The sequence below is a fragment of the Aureobasidium namibiae genome (genome assembly GCF_000721765.1).
Source record: "Aureobasidium namibiae CBS 147.97 unplaced genomic scaffold scaffold_7, whole genome shotgun sequence".
NCBI classification, from domain to species: Eukaryota; Fungi; Ascomycota; class Dothideomycetes; order Dothideales; family Saccotheciaceae; genus Aureobasidium; species Aureobasidium namibiae.
Genome location: NW_013581202.1, coordinates 846,900 through 862,905, shown reverse-complemented (window position 1 = coordinate 862,905; position 16,006 = coordinate 846,900). Strand labels below are relative to the sequence as shown.

Sequence of the window (16,006 nt, the reverse complement as noted above, 5' to 3'; positions counted from 1 at the left end):
ATCTTTTTTTCCTGTATGAAAGAAAACTCAGAATATTAGACTTTGTCTGGAGCTGTCATTTGTAAAGTAGTCTTTTTGGATTCTGAAGATTGTAATTCTACCTTCCTCAATGTGGAAAAAAGACAAGACAGGCACTCCCATGATGATGTACGCTGGCATTGCGAGCAAAAAGAAAAGACAAAAATGCATGTACACAGATTCAAGGACAAGAAACAAATTCGCCATCCTCCTTGTAATGCTCTATGCAAAGTAACTCTTCCACAATACACCCTCCAAATCCTCTAGTTGCTCGGGCTGGAATACCTATTGATGGAATGTTAGCAATCTGATGTTGTGTTTGGTGGACACGAATATGATTTCTTACCTTGAGATCCACATGCCAAGTATCCTGTCGCACCTTCCTGAACTCGCTCAGAATGGTCTTGACAGCTTTGCCAACGACACCAGGGTCGTTGGCTGCCTTCATGGCAAGTGTGGCCAAAGCTTCGGGCAGCCACTGTGGAGGTGGACTGGCGTAGGGGAAGGCCTGGACCAGTGAGCCGAGACCAAGAACAGCAGCATGGCGTGTAATGACAAGACGGTTCTGCTCGGATGTGGGTGTTCCCGGAGGTCCAGCGTTTCTACCGCGCTTGGGCAGAGGGTTGTTCTGGAGTAACTCTGTAAAGTGCGCCTTCAAGTTTGCAACCGCTCTGTCGCGGAACTCCACAGGCGAGCAGCGGATCATGCCAGAGATGGTCTGAGCTGCTCCAAGGCGGACTTCAAGCTGTGTATCATGCAGCATGTCTCTAACGCTGTTGAGCAGATACTCACGACGTGAAGATTCCATGATGAAGAGGTAGCGGAAGTAGAGCACCTGAATGTTGATCAATGTACGGAGACGTTGGTGCCATGCTTGACTGGTCCTGCCGATTTCAACAAGACTCTTCGCGAGAGCCTCATCTTCGCCCTTTCTGTGAGGGATATTGGGGAACTGCTTGAACACGCTCCACGCATGAGATTGCAACTCAGGATCTTCCTTGACATCCATCATATGAAGAAGTTGCTGCATGAAGGGATCAGGCAAAAATTCGATCAGACTTGTACAATCGTAGTTGTTGACTGTCGACTCTAGCCAGTACAACACGGTTTTACTGGCCTGTGTGTACGGCGTCGGGGTGTGGACACCAGGTGGTCTCTCTTGGCGCCATTTCTCGAGTCGTTCAAAGACGTCCTTGATGGTCACGCGGAAATCTTCCGTCGCTTGATAAGGCCGTGTGCCGATAGAGGATGCAGCCTTTTGCGCTTCCATAAGATCCTCGACATTCTTGTAACCTTCGTAGTAGCGGCTACGGTAAATCGCCGACAATGTTTGACCGATGTTTTCGCGGACACCCTTGTAGGGGTGATCAAGGTGGTTCAAAAAGTCCTCGAGGATAGGCTTCTCCTTCTGGAAGTGCCAGCCAAAGGTGCCGATGGCAAGCTGTAAGAGAGTAATCTTGGAGCTCTCTTTGAATGCTGCGTTAGTTGACATGTCTAGTCTGAAGCTGGAGAAGTAGTCCACAAGTGGCCAGCATCGTCGAGGGTCTCTAGCGCAGCCGGTAAGAGTCAAGAAACTGCTCCAGTATGACAAGTTCTCTGGAGTCAGACCGTCCTGGAAGACACGTTCGAGAAGAGGGAAAACGAACTCCCAGACCTTCTCCTTGACCTTAGGCTGACAGTCTTCTGCAGCATTGATGAGGGCGCCCATGATCTCCGCAGTGGCACGGTGCTGATGCTTATCACTTCCGTCGCCGAAAGTGGCCCTTGTGAGGTCGACCACATCGTCGAAAGTTGCTGGTGTGAGACCGACCATGACAAGGTCCAAGACCCAGGACATGACTGTGCAGTTCGTGGTGCGGAAGCGATCTTGAGCATCTCGCGGTTCTTGCTTCATGTAGTCAAAGAAGACAGAAATCCACTGGCGGTCAATGTGTTTGCCAATGCGCTTGCGAGTATCAATTTCCACCTCGTCATAATCGAGATCGACAGCATGGTTCTTGGACACACGCATCACCTTGTCCCACACCAACCAACCGGGGTACTCAGCGTCGATGTAGTATTCAGCTTCAGGGTGCGAGAAGGCCTCTAGGTACTGCTTGGTCCAGTTAGGATCTTCAGGCTTGGTTTCGACAACCATGCGATCAGGTGGGAACTGCTTGTCAAGTAGGTAGTTCTCATACTTGTGCTCAGTCATTGATCTCGTCTGAATGAGACTGCAGATGGCAAGCAATGCGTTTGCGAACAGCACACGCAATGAAGGATGCGAGTCAATCACACCCTTCACAACCAAGTCAAGCATACCATCTGAGGCAATAGTCTCGTAGCGGTAGTCGAGACCGATAACAAGGGCTGCGACTCGCTGAGCCTTGCGCCAATGCGAGTCCTTAATCATGACAACCAGCTCGGAAGACAGTTCAGACTTCTTGCCCTCGATCAACATCCTCCGTTGACGAATGCGGTCTTGCTTTGGGGGAAGTAAAGCCTTGGCATCATCCAGGGAAGCTGCGACCATCTTAGACTTGTCCAAAGGTTGAGTGTGGCTCTCTGCTGGCCAAACACTGTCCACGGTCTTCTCGTCCAAAATGACCATGCGGTCTAGGGCTCTGCACATGGAGTGTACCTGGAAGTTGGCGTTGCTGACGAGCTTCTGGATACTTGGTTTGTCGGTTTCTCCTACACGGATGAACAGTCTAATAAGCCTGGGAGTAAACTTCCAGTTGCGCTCAATGGGACGTGCTAGACTACCGAACAGCAGGGAGAAGACAGCACCCTTGATGCGCGGGAAGTCGGTCTTGTTGACGGCGTCCTCGAGAGCATCCAGAAGGGGAGGGATGATGAGAGGCTTGGCTCCGATGATACACTGGACAGCCGACTCAGACGCGGTCTGAGCTGTGCGACGAATATCTGTGTAGACGGATACACTTGACTGAGCCAAATCGAGCAAGAGTACCTTATCCAGATCGGATGCTGCGCGAGGCGACTCGTTGTATCTCAATCGTTGGAAGTGATACAGATTGGCACGTCTGGCGAGAAGAGGTCGAGGGTAGGCCTTGCGCGTACCGCTGAACTTGTAAGGGTGAATATCTGCCGAGAGAAGACGACTCAATCTGTCCAGCACGTGAGCGGATCGCTCAATACCAATATCGATGAACCATGAACGGTAGGCTGTGTAGAGTGCGTTGAAGCAGAGAACATCGTCTTGCTGATGTTGCGTCAAGAACTCGTGGACACGGTGCAGAGTTTCACCAGTGAGGCGACGTAGCTTATGCACTGTCTCGTAGTGTGGGCTGCTAGTCTTGAGCGGGTAGCCAGTAGGATAGATGAAGGTTTTGCGGATCTTGTCATCGTCGGGTTCGGCCAAATCACTTGGACTTTGTTGAACTTCCTGCTTGGGCGAAATGCTGCCGTTCACCTCGGTGTCATGACCACTGACCGGTGTAACAGATTCGTCATCCGAGCGGAAGAAGCAGGAGATACCCGAGATGAGCAAGCGCAGGAGAACAAGATTACGAGAGACCTCATCTGACCAATCTTTGCCTGTTCCATCTCGTTTCACAGGCGAATCTTCGCTGCTGGTCAATGCGTTGAGGGCGTCAATTGAACGCTTGCCTTGATACTCGAATATCCTGACGGCGAAGTCGATCTCGGCTTCCTTGGGCACATGCCATTGTATATGCAGATCCTTCGGGTCCGGCAACTTGGCCCAATCGCTCGGCTGCAGGCCTTTGCTCAGATCTGTCTGGTCGTACAACGAGTAGTCGGTGGTGTAGGTGACAGTCAAGTTGAGCAGCAAGTGATGGACAAAGTTCGAGACATGGACAAGAGGAATGCCCTTACACTTGACCTGCATGTAACTAGCAATGTCGAACAGTTCGTCCTGGAAGGCGAGTACATCGGAGCCAACATGGACAACACACATACTCAACAAACTGATGTTCCAAACCAAAGCGCGATCGCGAGGAAGAATCTCAGAACCAGACGTTCTGCTCGAGCCAGCGCCGTTCTCGTCAATCTCTGTTCTGATGCTTGCGATCAAGTCGGGCAAAAGGCGACTCAAAGCCTTCTTGGGAGACACCTTGACAAGAGTATTGCAAATGAACGCCATAGCATCACGAGCTTGATGCACGACATGGTTGGTGACGAATTTGGCAATTTGCTGCAGAGCAATGTCGTAAAGCTCAGGCGACAAAGCCGCGAGCAGAGGTGCGAACGCGGCGGGTAGAGTGTTGACAACATTCTCTTCAGGAGAACCGCTCTTGACGCGAGAGGCATCGGGCAGGTTCTGAAGCAGAGTGAACACACGACCAAGGAAAGCGATCAGGAATTCGGCGAACCCAGCAGTCGATGATCGAAGAATGATCTCTTCATCTTCATCGGTAAGCTCATTCTCATAGTCCAGTTCGATCTGGGAACCTTCGGCTTCGAAGCGGTCGACTTGCTGTGTGATCCATTCGACTGCAGTAGCAGTACTACCAGACATTGGCTCGCCATCTGAATCCAGTTTGGCGCTCTTGGTGAGGTCGTGCAGTGGGATGTTGTAACAAACAGCCTGAACGAAGGACAGTGAATTCATGGTCTTGTCAAGATCGTTTGCATCGATACCCGGAAGAGCTAAGCCAAGCAGAGTGGTCAAATGACATCTGAACCCCTTGGTACGAGCGATGATTCTGGACAGCATTTGAAGAGCACGAATAGACGAAGTGGTTCTATGCACCTCAACCAGTCCTTGCATGGCAGGATAAATTCTTTGCAGAGCGCCAGGAAGAATCAGATTGGGCTCAAGGAAGGCCAAGCATTGCAGAGTAGAAAGCGCGTAGTTGACAGCGGTGCCACTTTTGGAGTAGATGTTCATGAAGACGACCTCTCTCAAACACATGACAAAACGTCTCCGTAGCTCGGGAGTCAACTTACGCTCAGCAGGCATCTTATATTCACCGCTCTCCTCTCTGTTCCAACGCATGACGAAGAAGTCTGCAAGATAGTAGACGAGTTGTGACAGCGTCTTTGTCCAAGCACCTGTATTTGAAGGGTGGAAGAAAGTCTCGATACCCTGGATCAGGCCCTCAAGCTGATGCAAAATGGATCTGCCATCTTTCACGTCGAGGCAAGCTGGCGACAGAGACATGATAATCCATCTTGCAATGCTTCTAGACGCGGGATGCTTGCGAGGATCGCGCTCAAGCAGGGCAGACAAACCTGCACCAAGGTCGATATTGATATGGTAAGGTGACGAGGCTTGACCAACAGGAATCTCGAGCAACCGTAGGATAGAGGTGAAGACCATAGACGTCTGCTCAGCGGTGTAGATACCATGCTCGTTGAAGGGGACGTGTTCAACGGTCAGACAATCGCGCGATAATCTGGAGAACATGTCGAGGAAGCGCTGATCGGTGAAGGTTGAGCGATTCGTTATTGACCAGAGGTGGAAGAAGGTTGGGAGGTAGTATTGAGGCTGGAGTTTAGGTTGGTTCGGCGGAGGGGCGTGAGTTGGAAAGAAGAGGTTGAGCAGGCCTGTCACGACGAAGGCATTCTCTGAGGGCGACATGGAGAAGAAAGGGAGGAGCTCATCGAGGATGTTGGGGAGTTCCTGCGGGTCGAAGAAGAGTTGGGCAAAGGTGCAGATCTTGGTGAGTGTCCGGATGCTGCGCTTGCTCGAGAAGGTGTTAGGTGTCGCAAACTCGCTAGGCAAGACGAAGACCTTGATTTCTTGGTACAACGGCCTCCAGTCGAGTACCAGATCCTCGATGGGCTTCAGGTAGTGGCGGCGCTTGGTCAAGACCATGAACATGCTGGCAAAGCGCTCGGCGACCGTGTACTCAAGACCCGGCGCTAGAGCAAGTTCATAGTAGAGCTTGGTCAGACTGATGCGCTGTTGGCGATTGAGGTCGAACTTGAGTGACAGCCATCCACGGATCTCTTTTGTCCAGTGTACCGCTCCCGGGACGAAGTCGCCCGAACTGACGGCAATGTATAGGTGTTTGATCATGTCATCCACATCTTGCTGTCTTTGGTCGGGTGTTTCGGTGTCGTAGGGTAGGTATTTGGTGTAGGGAAAGACGCGCGGGCGAGTTCGACTTGATCTATTGTCAAGGCCGTCGGGGGTTGTGGTTCTCGACATGTCGGTACTGGAAGGATGGGTGCTGTCGTTGGCGACATCGAGCATTTCGGAATCTCTGCCAGATGCTCGTGCACGAGGGCCTGGGTCGCTGTTGGTGACCATGCTGAGTGTTTCCCTATGCTGTCTAGCACTTCATTGGATGGCGAACCGCTACGAAGCTGACGTCGATGTCGACGGTAGTGCTCACACGACCCGGAGATGGGAAAGTCGTGGACACAGGTGTTGTGAAGAGTGAACCGGCCTCTTCCTGCAGGGTGTTTGTCTGTGCGACCAGTGTCTAGAGATGATAACAAAATCGCCCCTTTGATGGTCGCGATGTTGTGCACTCGTCGTAGATGTGTTTCGTTGCCCGATCGATGCTGTAAGCTCCTGCACCCGAGTCAGTTTGTCCGGTCTTTATTCTAATCTCCGCAGGTCATCAAAGAGTCGCGTCAAACGCGTCTACCCAGTGTACAACATACCTATACGATACTATTTGGTTGATGCAACGGATTTATTCACTTTGAAAAACAATTCCGGAAACTTGTCAACCTCCACTAAAAAGAAAGACTGTGTTTGCTGGGATAGAAGCGCTCAGTTAAGTATAGCTCTTCCTAGGCAGTAGCACGACACGCACGCAGCCACGCTTTTGTCCGGGACTTCTATCAATCGTCCCGACTCTGTGTCTCTGGACCTTCTCTATCATCTTTGTCGATTACTGGCTTTTCATTCTCGCTCGCCTCTGTTCAAAAAGAATATCATCATGGGCTCATACTACAACATCGATGCAATCTTGACAGATTCTCAGGTACAGCACACAAGCATCTCTATGACAACAACAAAACTGATGGGTCATCCGACAGAAAGTACCTTGCACCTTTGAACTCTCGGTTCCCAACCTAGGATACCTGCAGGGTAACCCAGGAGAAGATGTATGTCTCATTCACCTCTCCAACACGCTCTTGACCCGCTGACTCTGGTATCAGATAAAACAAGGCTCGAAAGTTGAGCTACCACTATGGCTAGCCGAAATGCTGGCCGTGAGCAATCCCTCAGGGAATTCATCACTAGCAACTCTCGACCTACCCCAAGCACTATCCCAACGCGTCATGAATGCCCTGAAAGCAGACCCAAAAACAGTAGATCTACGAGCACAAGCCCAGCACTTTTACAACATCGGGGCTCGCATGCTGGAACTTTTCGAAGAAGAGGAAATGGTCGATATCTTGACCGACGTGAGTATCGACCATCTACATCTCGTGCGATCAATCACATTTTCTGACCGATAATCTAGACATTCAAACAGCGTGCAGTCGAAATCTCAGATCAAGCGCTGAACTCACGAAGTGCATTGGGTGAAGGCGCTGAATTTGCAAGGGGTCTGGACGACACAGAACGACAATGTAAGCTGGTAGTGCCGGATCACTTGCCTTCAGAGGACTAATCTAAGTGTTCCTGCAGTGTTCCGTGCCGCTCACGATGGCAACAACGCAGTAAGGAAATGGTTTGAGACAGCCCAGAAGTCTTGATGCCGCTCGATGAGCAGCGAAGTCAAATCAGAAACTGGCATCGTATCGAGACGAAGACACACTACTCGAGGCTTCAAGAAAGCATACGACTATGGCCAGGTCTGGATAGATCCACACTAGTCGACAAGACATGCAGAACTCGAGTACCTAGCGCCATGCAAGGCACTGCGCCGCGGCAGGGCAGGACAGGTCACAAAGCGGATGAATATACGCCGAAGACATTCAATAAACCAGAGGAGCGGATCAGTTGACAGACAACGACTAGATAGCATGGACGAGACGAGAACACAAGGCGACAGCAGGACAAAATGCATTACCATGTTCACAGCGCAGACAGATCACCAAAGTCATTGCGCGATCACTTGCTTGGGTCTCTTCTTAACAGAATGGAAAGTGGGTATCATGATTCGAAGGGGTCGTTAAAGAAATTTTTTGCAGCACGACAAAACTGTCATTCTGGTGCCGGAAGATAACTCGAAAAGCTTTTGTTTCCCACCAGAATCCCAGTCCATAGCCAACGCCAGACGCAAAGTGACAATCAATGGTGCACTTAGATCTTGATGGCGTTGTCAAGGGCCTTCTGCTTCTTCTGCTGCTTAGCAACAGCCTTGGCACCCATGATACCACCACCCCAGTGGCGCTTGGACTCCTCGGTCTTGGCCATGTAACCATCCTTGACGGCGGAAACGAGCTTGGAGAGCTCAGAGCTGTCCTCAGAGCGGACCTCAGTGAAGGCAAGGACGGCAGCGGTCTGAGAAGGTTATCAGTATGTGGTTGTGTGAGTAGAAGGACAGATGGAGATGTGCTCACCTTCTTGTGGACGACCGTTCCGAGGCGGGCCTTGCCCTTGACGATGGCGTATGGGACACCCATCTTCTTGCAGAGAGCGGGAAGGAAGACAACGAGCTCGATGGGATCGACATCGTTGGGGATGAGGACGAGGGAAGCCTTCTTGTTCTCAATGAGGCCAACAACGTGGTTGAGACCGTACTTGACGGTGTAGGGCTTCTTGGAGACATCCTCCTTCTTCTTGCCCTCGGAGACGGCGGTGGCCTCCTTGGTCAAACGCTCCTTCTTCTCGGCCTTGGTCTCAGGGCGGTACTTGTTGAGGAGCTTGAAGGCCTGGGCAGCGGTGTTGCGGTCCAGAACCTGGGAGAACTGGGCGATGGCCGGGGGAACCTTCAGGCGCATGTTGAGGATCTTGCGCTGACGCTGCAGGCGGACATACTCGGGCCAGCGCACCATGCGCGAGAGGTTGCGACGGGGCTGGATGTCCTGACCGATACCGAAGTTACGGGGGCGTCTCTCGATGAGAGGGTTCTGTCGGGCATGTCAGCACGCGGGTTGCGAGAAGTTAGCAGAGAGGGTACTGTCAAACTCACCTTGGCATTCTTCTTGGAGACACCAGCCTTGCCCTGGGGGAAGGCAGGGGCGGCGGCAACTTTCTTTCCAGACTTAGGGGCCTTCATTGAGAAAAGCAAATCAGCACAATGCTCATTGCTTTTGACTCTAAAGGGCTGCGCTGTTTCCAGACGCAGCCCAAGCCATTGGTCATTGCCGTCTCCCATGTTTCAGGGAGAAGCGACTACAATAGATGTTGATGTCGAACATCATCTTGAATTGCTGCGCTCGCAGGCAAGCGAGACTTGCAAAGCGCATCGGCGCATTGCACTGCAGAGACGACAGCGCTTCAAGGTCCTTGAATGTGGTGCGAGCTTACCATTTTGAATGATTGTCGAACTGGACGTCGGTGATTGACTGATTCTGTCGCGGCTGGAGAAGAAAGGAAGCAAATCTTCGCGCGAAGCAGGAGAAAATTGAAGCTCGTGGGCGCCGCCAAGACCCCGCTTAACTCTCGGCCAATCACTCCCAGATCCGGCAACCATCACTTTTCCAGTCTTGACCTCGAGCAACATCGCTGGCACTTGACTCTTTTCTTTTTCCGAGTAGTCTGTCAGCGAGCTATATGCTTTGTATCACTGCCACTGAGCATTCCGCGTTCATTGATTCTTGCTATATCAATGTATCTTCACAATGTTCTATGATGCCAAGCATCCGTCATTTACCACTGACAGTGCTAGACTTGCTTGAATCACAATCAGTCTGAGGTTCCAATATCGATGGTCTGAGAAGCCGAAGAATTGACCGATATACTGTATGAGAATAGCCTACGGCTCTGTATTGCTAGCAGTGTCCTTGGCTGCTTGAGGCTGAAAGCAACAGAAGACGACTCGTTGAACGCCAGACTCTCAAGGCTCCCAACCTCTTGAGCCGTGCTTTGCCGAATTGCTTATTCACCACTCTAAATAACAACAACCACGACTACTTTATGCTGTGCACCCACTTTGATATCGTGTAACCTGGTAGCGCAAACATATTGGAGACTCGAGAATGAACAATTCCTGACTTCGGCCGCAAATAACGACTTACGCTGCTGATCGCGTCTTTGCTGCGACTGCAGTGACAGCATATATCTGATCTTACCTCTACTCTGATAGACACCACGACTTCATACTTGTCGACCTTTTCTTCTGATACCCAGCTCTTGAACTATTCGAATCAATATGCCCGTCACAGTACTTTCGGACCATGATGTTCAGAGAGTGTTGCACTCTCTTACAAGCCAGGACATTGACGACATCCAACAATCGCTTGCGGATGCTCTGCACCAATACTCAACCGCTGGAGAAGAGGATGGCTGTTGCTCGGCCTACCAACCTCAAAGAATCCACATGAGCCGCACTGATGGAGCAACGAGCTTGTTCATGCCGGCATCTAGTAGCTCTGGCATGGGCGTCAAGGTCATCACTCTGGACTCGGTCAAGAAGCCAGACGTCACACCAGATCTCAAACGATTGTCTATTGGTTCGACAAAGTCGTCTCACACAACATCTACTACCGGCTCCAAATCTCGACCTACATCCATGTCTGGTCCTATTCTCACCCCCTCTACTACCTCAGAAGACTCCAAGCCGCCTGCTACTGCACCCCGTGGGTCGTTGACTCTGTTTGACAGTCAAGGCAATCCCAGCGCTTTGGTCAATGCCGAAGAACTCACTGCTTTCCGCACAGCTCTGACCAGCTGCATGCTTCTCAAAAGGAGACACAAAGTGCACGACCTCACAGTCTTTGGAGCTGGCAAGCAGGCCTACTGGCACATCCGTCTAGCTCTACTCCTCCGCGGTTCAGAGATTCACCACGTCAACGTGATCAACCGCTCTTTCGACAGAGCAAGAGAGATGCTAATGAAGCTGTACAACCCCTTCCCTCAAGACCCGGACTTCGAAAATCCTCTAGGCCACAAATTCGGCAGCAAGACAAAGACCAGTATCCTCACGACCGGCCACACCGAATACACTCGTCTGCTCAAAGAGTACGTCCGCAGTGCGCACGTCATCTTCTGCACTACACCCAGCACACAACCACTGTTTCCTCCGGGCTACCTCTTGAACCCCGAAGGCCGCAAAAAGGGCCGCTACATTGCCCTCATCGGCTCCTACAAACCCCACATGGTCGAACTGCATCCCGTCATCATCAGAAACGCCGTGGCGCCTCACCATGAACACCGCCACTTCCACAAGCATCAGCAAGAAGGCGGTGCCATTGTCGTCGACAGCGTCGAAGCATGCCTCCAAGAAGCCGGCGAGCTGATCCAAGCAAATGTGCAACCCGATCAAGTGGTTGAGATTGGCGAGCTTGTGATGCTGAGACGTGAGGCTGAAAAGGCAGCGGCTGATGCGGCAAAGAAGGGTGACACTGATAACAAGGGTCAAGGCATTCAGGTATCAGATGATTCGGGATTGAAGGAATGGCTTTGCAAGGGTAATGTCATTGCAAAGATTGTTGGGTTAGGTCTTATGGATGTGGTAGTTGGCAATGAGGTGGTCAGGATCGCTCGTGAGCGTGGTATTGGCACGCACATTGCTGAGTTCTAGGGACTGGAGACTGTGGGTCATGGTGTCTGTTGCCGATTGAATAGCTGTAGTTTCACCAAATGGTTTTGATCAACATTACAGAGGTCCGACATCCTAACATCGCTTTGTGAACGTAAGAATACATCTCGTCAAGTGTCTGTGACTTCCCGTGTATATGGCAGAGTACACGATAAGCCAAAATCAACAGATATAAATGATAATGGAAATGTTCTTCACCGCATCTATTCTACTATAAGCCTATTACTCAAATGCGGACCTCTAAATCCAAGTCAACCACTTTCCCTCCATAACACCTTTCCACAAACTAACCGGCACAGGCCAAACACGCCAATACCCCAAATGCCCTCCAGCCTCCCCCAACAACGGCAACACAACACAACACCATCCAACAAACCAACACACATTCAGCACCACCAAAACCTCCTTCCTCGCCCTCAGTCTCCTCAACACCTTCGAAGCCGCCATCTCAACCGCAAACCCCATTGGCTGCAACCAAAAGAACCCCAAGATAAGCCAACGAATACGACCGGCAGGAATAGCTGCAAACATAGGATCTCTGGGTACCAATCCAATATGCACAAGCCCCGAAAAGAAAAACGTAGCTGCACTCAACAACGCATACCTACTCCAACTCCTTCTGGGCAAATTCAGTAGATCCGCAACCCACACACCAGGACCAGAGCAATAATGCCGTAGAGTCTGATGCCAATACCTACCCCAAAAGTTTCTGACAGCGAAAAGGCCTGGCGATGTAAACATTTCGCCGAAACTGCCAAAGAAAGTCGGCCACAGATGCGGGGCCCACGCATCTGGTAGCAGACCGAAATAATGCAGCATCACTGGCAAAACGCAAGGTAGTTGGAACTGTTGGCCCACAGTCGACCACACCTGTAATGCCATGATCGTGCACCTGAGCACTCTCGGAGGCAACACTGCAAAGCTGCTAGTCTGGGGCAGAGCTGCATCAACACTCACACCAAAAGATTTGAAATAAGCATCTTGTTGTGTCCAAGCTGATGTGAGATCCATAACGATAAAACCAATCGTGGTGCGTAGGAGAGCAGTGGCAATAAAGCGAAGATGAGAAGGAGGGTGAGGGTGTCGGGCTGGTTGTCTGGAGTCGTGAGAGGGTGAGCCAATTTTCCAATCGATGAAGCGCATGGAGATGAGGAGGGTGCCTATCCAGGGCAGTCTTTCTGTCCAGTTGGCAGGGTAGGGTTGATCGATGTAATGCGATTCTGTGATCTTATCTTCCCCGAGTTGATCTTTCGCTTCAGATGCATGATTCTTTGCACCGATAGTGTGCTGGGGTTTCTCGACCACCCTACGAAAGTTGCGGCGTGGGTCGTTGAAAAGCAGGAGATGGTAGGCGTGGAGTAGCATGTCAAATGATATAACATCTATGCCGCCCATGACGATCCAAGCATGTACGAGTGAGCCGGTGATGATAGGTAAGGTGATTGCACATAACGTCTGTTTTGACACAGTCCATGGTGGTATGCAAAAGGCGATTGGCAGTACTATCAGAGGCACGAAGTAGCTCAGGCTCTGAGGGCCTGGGACTATTCGGTTCACCAGGGTAAGGTATGCAAGCTTTGCGTCCATCTGATCCAGGAGCTCCGAGTGTTGAGTAGTATGCTAAACATTGTGAATGATGGTGGGTTTGAGATATGGTTTGCCATCAGTCGTGACTCGCAAGATTCAACATATCAATGTCGTCATGGAGCAGCAGAATTCGGATAACACTTTTCATTGCAACGATCATTGGTCTTCAGTGTAACAGTATGTAGGCTTGATCTGATGGTTACATAGACAGAAAAGAGAACAAGTTTCTAAAGTGCAAGAAAGTGGAGGGATGGTACACAAAAGCTGAACATTCAGCAGCCATCAAATTTTGGAGCAAGCACCATCACGCTGTCTTACGATGACTAAAAGACATGTGCGCAGGCGGAATGGCTCAGTAAGCAACAAGCAGAACGGATAAAAGACTGAGCAAAGACTCTAGCAGGGAAGCTGTTGTTCGAAAAGGCTAGGATGCCTCTCCTAAAGGACTCATAGGTGAAGCTGAATGTTATATATATACAGAGAGTTCTGTTTCTCTCGAATCGATAGGCCATCTGTTCGCCCTATCGTCATAGCAATGAATCGCTGTATCGTGTCACTGCGATGCTGTCACGCGACCAAGTCGGCTTCCTCTTCGATTCTTTCGAGACTTGGTATAGGCCAAAGTCGAGTTGTGTCCTTATTCCGTACCAGTCTCCCAGACTAGATCATGGAAGATGAAAACCCGAGGTTCTTCACAATCACTCTTCCCTGGCCTCTCTTTTGCCAAAGGTGTACGCCAATCCACCGCTGACAATATTCGCAGCGCAAAGACCCAACGTCAAGCCTCTGATAGCACCTCTAGCGCCAAACTTGCTGGTGAAAGCCTGCTTTCTCCTCCTCGCGACAACCAAGTATGCTGCACTCCAGGCAGAAGTCACGCCGGCCGAGTCGACAGGGAAGCCATTGAGGTTCAAGTATGAGGAGAAGAGGAGGACGGGGACGAAGAGCATGGGCAGCTTCTGGAATGGGCGGAAATGTTGGGCTGTGATGAGGGTTGCGAGGGCAGTGGGGGGTACGGAGGACTCTGCGACAGTGTTAGTGGGTTGCGACTCTTTGGATTGAGAGTGAGTCGAGCAACGTACCGCCCCATGCGCGCATGTAGGTGAGGACGCCCTCTTTGGCGTCAGTGGTCTTGTCGGCTCCTGGCATTGGCATTTTGGGCAGTGTATGAGGTGAATTGTTTGATATAGGCAACGGAGGGTGGAAGTGGATCAAGAATATAAAGCTGGAAATGCCGTCATGCTTGACCCGAGACCAATCACATCCAAGAGACAAAGGGCGACCCTGTCATTGGGGAAAGACAGTCTGGCCCGCTGAGACAAAGGCCAATCTACCACTTTCACATCCCAGCATCAACACAACACAACACGACACCCTCGAGCAACTCTCTCCGACACTCTCCCTCAGGGGCCCTCGCCTCTTTCCCTCTTCTCCCCAGACATCTCACCATGTCATCGGAAAAGTCGCGCGAACACCACGACGGCAGCAGCGGCCGCGCCTTTACCGTCGACCAGAAAGCCGCCGTCGTCCGCGTCCGCAAATGCAGTCCCACCGCCTTCTACGACATTCTCGGTCTCGAAGCAACAAAATCCACAGCCACAGAATCAGACATCAAAAAAGCATACCGCAAACTCAGCTTGCTCACCCATCCCGACAAGAACGGCTACAATGGCGCAGACGAGGCTTTCAAGATGGTTGCTCGCGCCTTTGCAGTCCTGAGTGATGCGGATAAGAAGGCAAAGTTCGATCGTTTTGGTGGTGATCCGGATAGCAGGTTTCAGGGTGCGAGTGCTAGTTCGGCGAGTCCCTTTTCTGGCGGCGGCGCTACAAGGAGGGCACAAGGTGGTGGCATGTTTGACGATGAGATCAGTCCTGAAGATCTGTTCCGTCAGTTCTTTGGCGGCGGCGGTATGGGTATGGGTGGTGGTGGCTTTGGAGGCGGTCCTTTTGGTATGTCTTACTTGCACTCCTTCTCTGCATCACAAAGTCTCAGACTGACACAACACAACAGGCGGCGGTCTCTTCGACGGCCCAGGCTTCGTCTTCAACATGGGCGGAGGCCCCGGCGTTCGCGTACACCAATTCGGCGGCGGCGCACCACGACGACGACCCCAACAAGCAGCGCGAGACCCCAATGCACCACCGCCCTCTCTGTCACAAACACTACAATCCCTGCTACCTCTGCTGCTCCTCTTCATCTTCCCCTTACTCTCCGGCCTCTTCTCCGGCTCCAGCACACCCTCAGGCCCCTCCGTCAAGCTTGACCCAATCCCGCCATACACCCAACAACGCGTCTCCTCCGGCTTTGGCATTCCTTACTATGTGGATCCGCGCGAAGTCTCGGATCTCCCGACGCGGAAGTGGAAAGAGCTGGATAAGAGGGCTGATGCGAATTACTACCACAAGCTGTCTACCGAGTGCGAGGTGCAGCAGCAAAGGCAGCAGCAGATGTACCAACAAGCTCAGGGCTTCTTCTTTACCGATCAGGCAAAGTTGCGGGAGGCTAGGGGTTACAAGATGCCTTCGTGTCAGAGATTGAACGATATGGGCTACAGTACTCGATGATGAAAATATGGATACTTTTGAGTCTTTGCTCGTTGTTCTGGTTCGAAACTTCTCATCTTTTCGAATGGGTAAGAACAGAGAGAGTGTCTTTTCTTGTATATTCGTTTTCTCCTCCTCTTTCTGCATGGCGTCTTCGAACGGGTCGCTTTATCGACCTCTGGAGCCGCTATACTCGCATACTTGCATAATTCACACTCTTCTTCTCATCAAAGACTTATGAGTAGCTCGCAAGATTCTCTTCCTTTTTTTGTTTTACT

General features: G+C 51.2%; 7 protein-coding genes across 7 annotated transcripts; 3 read left to right on the top strand and 4 right to left on the bottom strand.

Moving 5' to 3' along the window:
* Positions 1 to 240: 240 nt before the first annotated feature.
* M436DRAFT_44769 (uncharacterized protein) lies at positions 241 to 6,136 on the bottom strand (the record flags this gene model as incomplete). Its single annotated transcript, XM_013572462.1, has 2 exons — positions 241 to 303; positions 365 to 6,136. 2 exons carry the CDS (start codon positions 6,134 to 6,136, stop codon positions 241 to 243), a joined length of 5,835 nt encoding a protein of 1,944 aa, XP_013427916.1.
* Positions 6,137 to 6,878: 742 nt separating this feature from the next.
* On the top strand, positions 6,879 to 7,644 carry M436DRAFT_45127 (DNA replication complex GINS protein-like protein psf3; the record flags this gene model as incomplete). Its single annotated transcript, XM_013572517.1, has 5 exons — positions 6,879 to 6,923; positions 6,979 to 7,047; positions 7,102 to 7,350; positions 7,410 to 7,518; positions 7,577 to 7,644. 5 exons carry the CDS (start codon positions 6,879 to 6,881, stop codon positions 7,642 to 7,644), a joined length of 540 nt encoding a protein of 179 aa, XP_013427971.1.
* A 550-nt stretch (positions 7,645 to 8,194) lies between these two features.
* On the bottom strand, positions 8,195 to 9,367 carry M436DRAFT_63333 (putative 60S ribosomal protein L8-B; the record flags this gene model as incomplete). The annotated part of the gene is made up of 4 exons (XM_013572687.1): positions 8,195 to 8,395; positions 8,455 to 8,964; positions 9,027 to 9,107; positions 9,365 to 9,367. 4 exons carry the CDS (start codon positions 9,365 to 9,367, stop codon positions 8,195 to 8,197), a joined length of 795 nt encoding a protein of 264 aa, XP_013428141.1.
* An 841-nt stretch (positions 9,368 to 10,208) lies between these two features.
* Positions 10,209 to 11,579, top strand: M436DRAFT_81405 (NAD(P)-binding protein; the record flags this gene model as incomplete). The annotated part of the gene is made up of 1 exon (XM_013572850.1): positions 10,209 to 11,579. The coding sequence occupies one exon, from the start codon at positions 10,209 to 10,211 to the stop codon at positions 11,577 to 11,579; it is 1,371 nt and encodes a 456-aa protein (XP_013428304.1).
* A 258-nt stretch (positions 11,580 to 11,837) lies between these two features.
* Positions 11,838 to 12,992, bottom strand: M436DRAFT_72378 (uncharacterized protein; the record flags this gene model as incomplete). The annotated part of the gene is made up of 1 exon (XM_013572768.1): positions 11,838 to 12,992. One exon carries the CDS (start codon positions 12,990 to 12,992, stop codon positions 11,838 to 11,840), a length of 1,155 nt encoding a protein of 384 aa, XP_013428222.1.
* Positions 12,993 to 13,882: 890 nt separating this feature from the next.
* M436DRAFT_72377 (uncharacterized protein) lies at positions 13,883 to 14,339 on the bottom strand (the record flags this gene model as incomplete). Its single annotated transcript, XM_013572767.1, has 2 exons — positions 13,883 to 14,208; positions 14,267 to 14,339. 2 exons carry the CDS (start codon positions 14,337 to 14,339, stop codon positions 13,883 to 13,885), a joined length of 399 nt encoding a protein of 132 aa, XP_013428221.1.
* A 293-nt stretch (positions 14,340 to 14,632) lies between these two features.
* Positions 14,633 to 15,749, top strand: M436DRAFT_63329 (DUF1977-domain-containing protein; the record flags this gene model as incomplete). Its single annotated transcript, XM_013572686.1, has 2 exons — positions 14,633 to 15,134; positions 15,196 to 15,749. The coding sequence occupies 2 exons, from the start codon at positions 14,633 to 14,635 to the stop codon at positions 15,747 to 15,749; spliced, it is 1,056 nt and encodes a 351-aa protein (XP_013428140.1).
* Between the last annotated feature and the right edge of the window lie 257 nt (positions 15,750 to 16,006).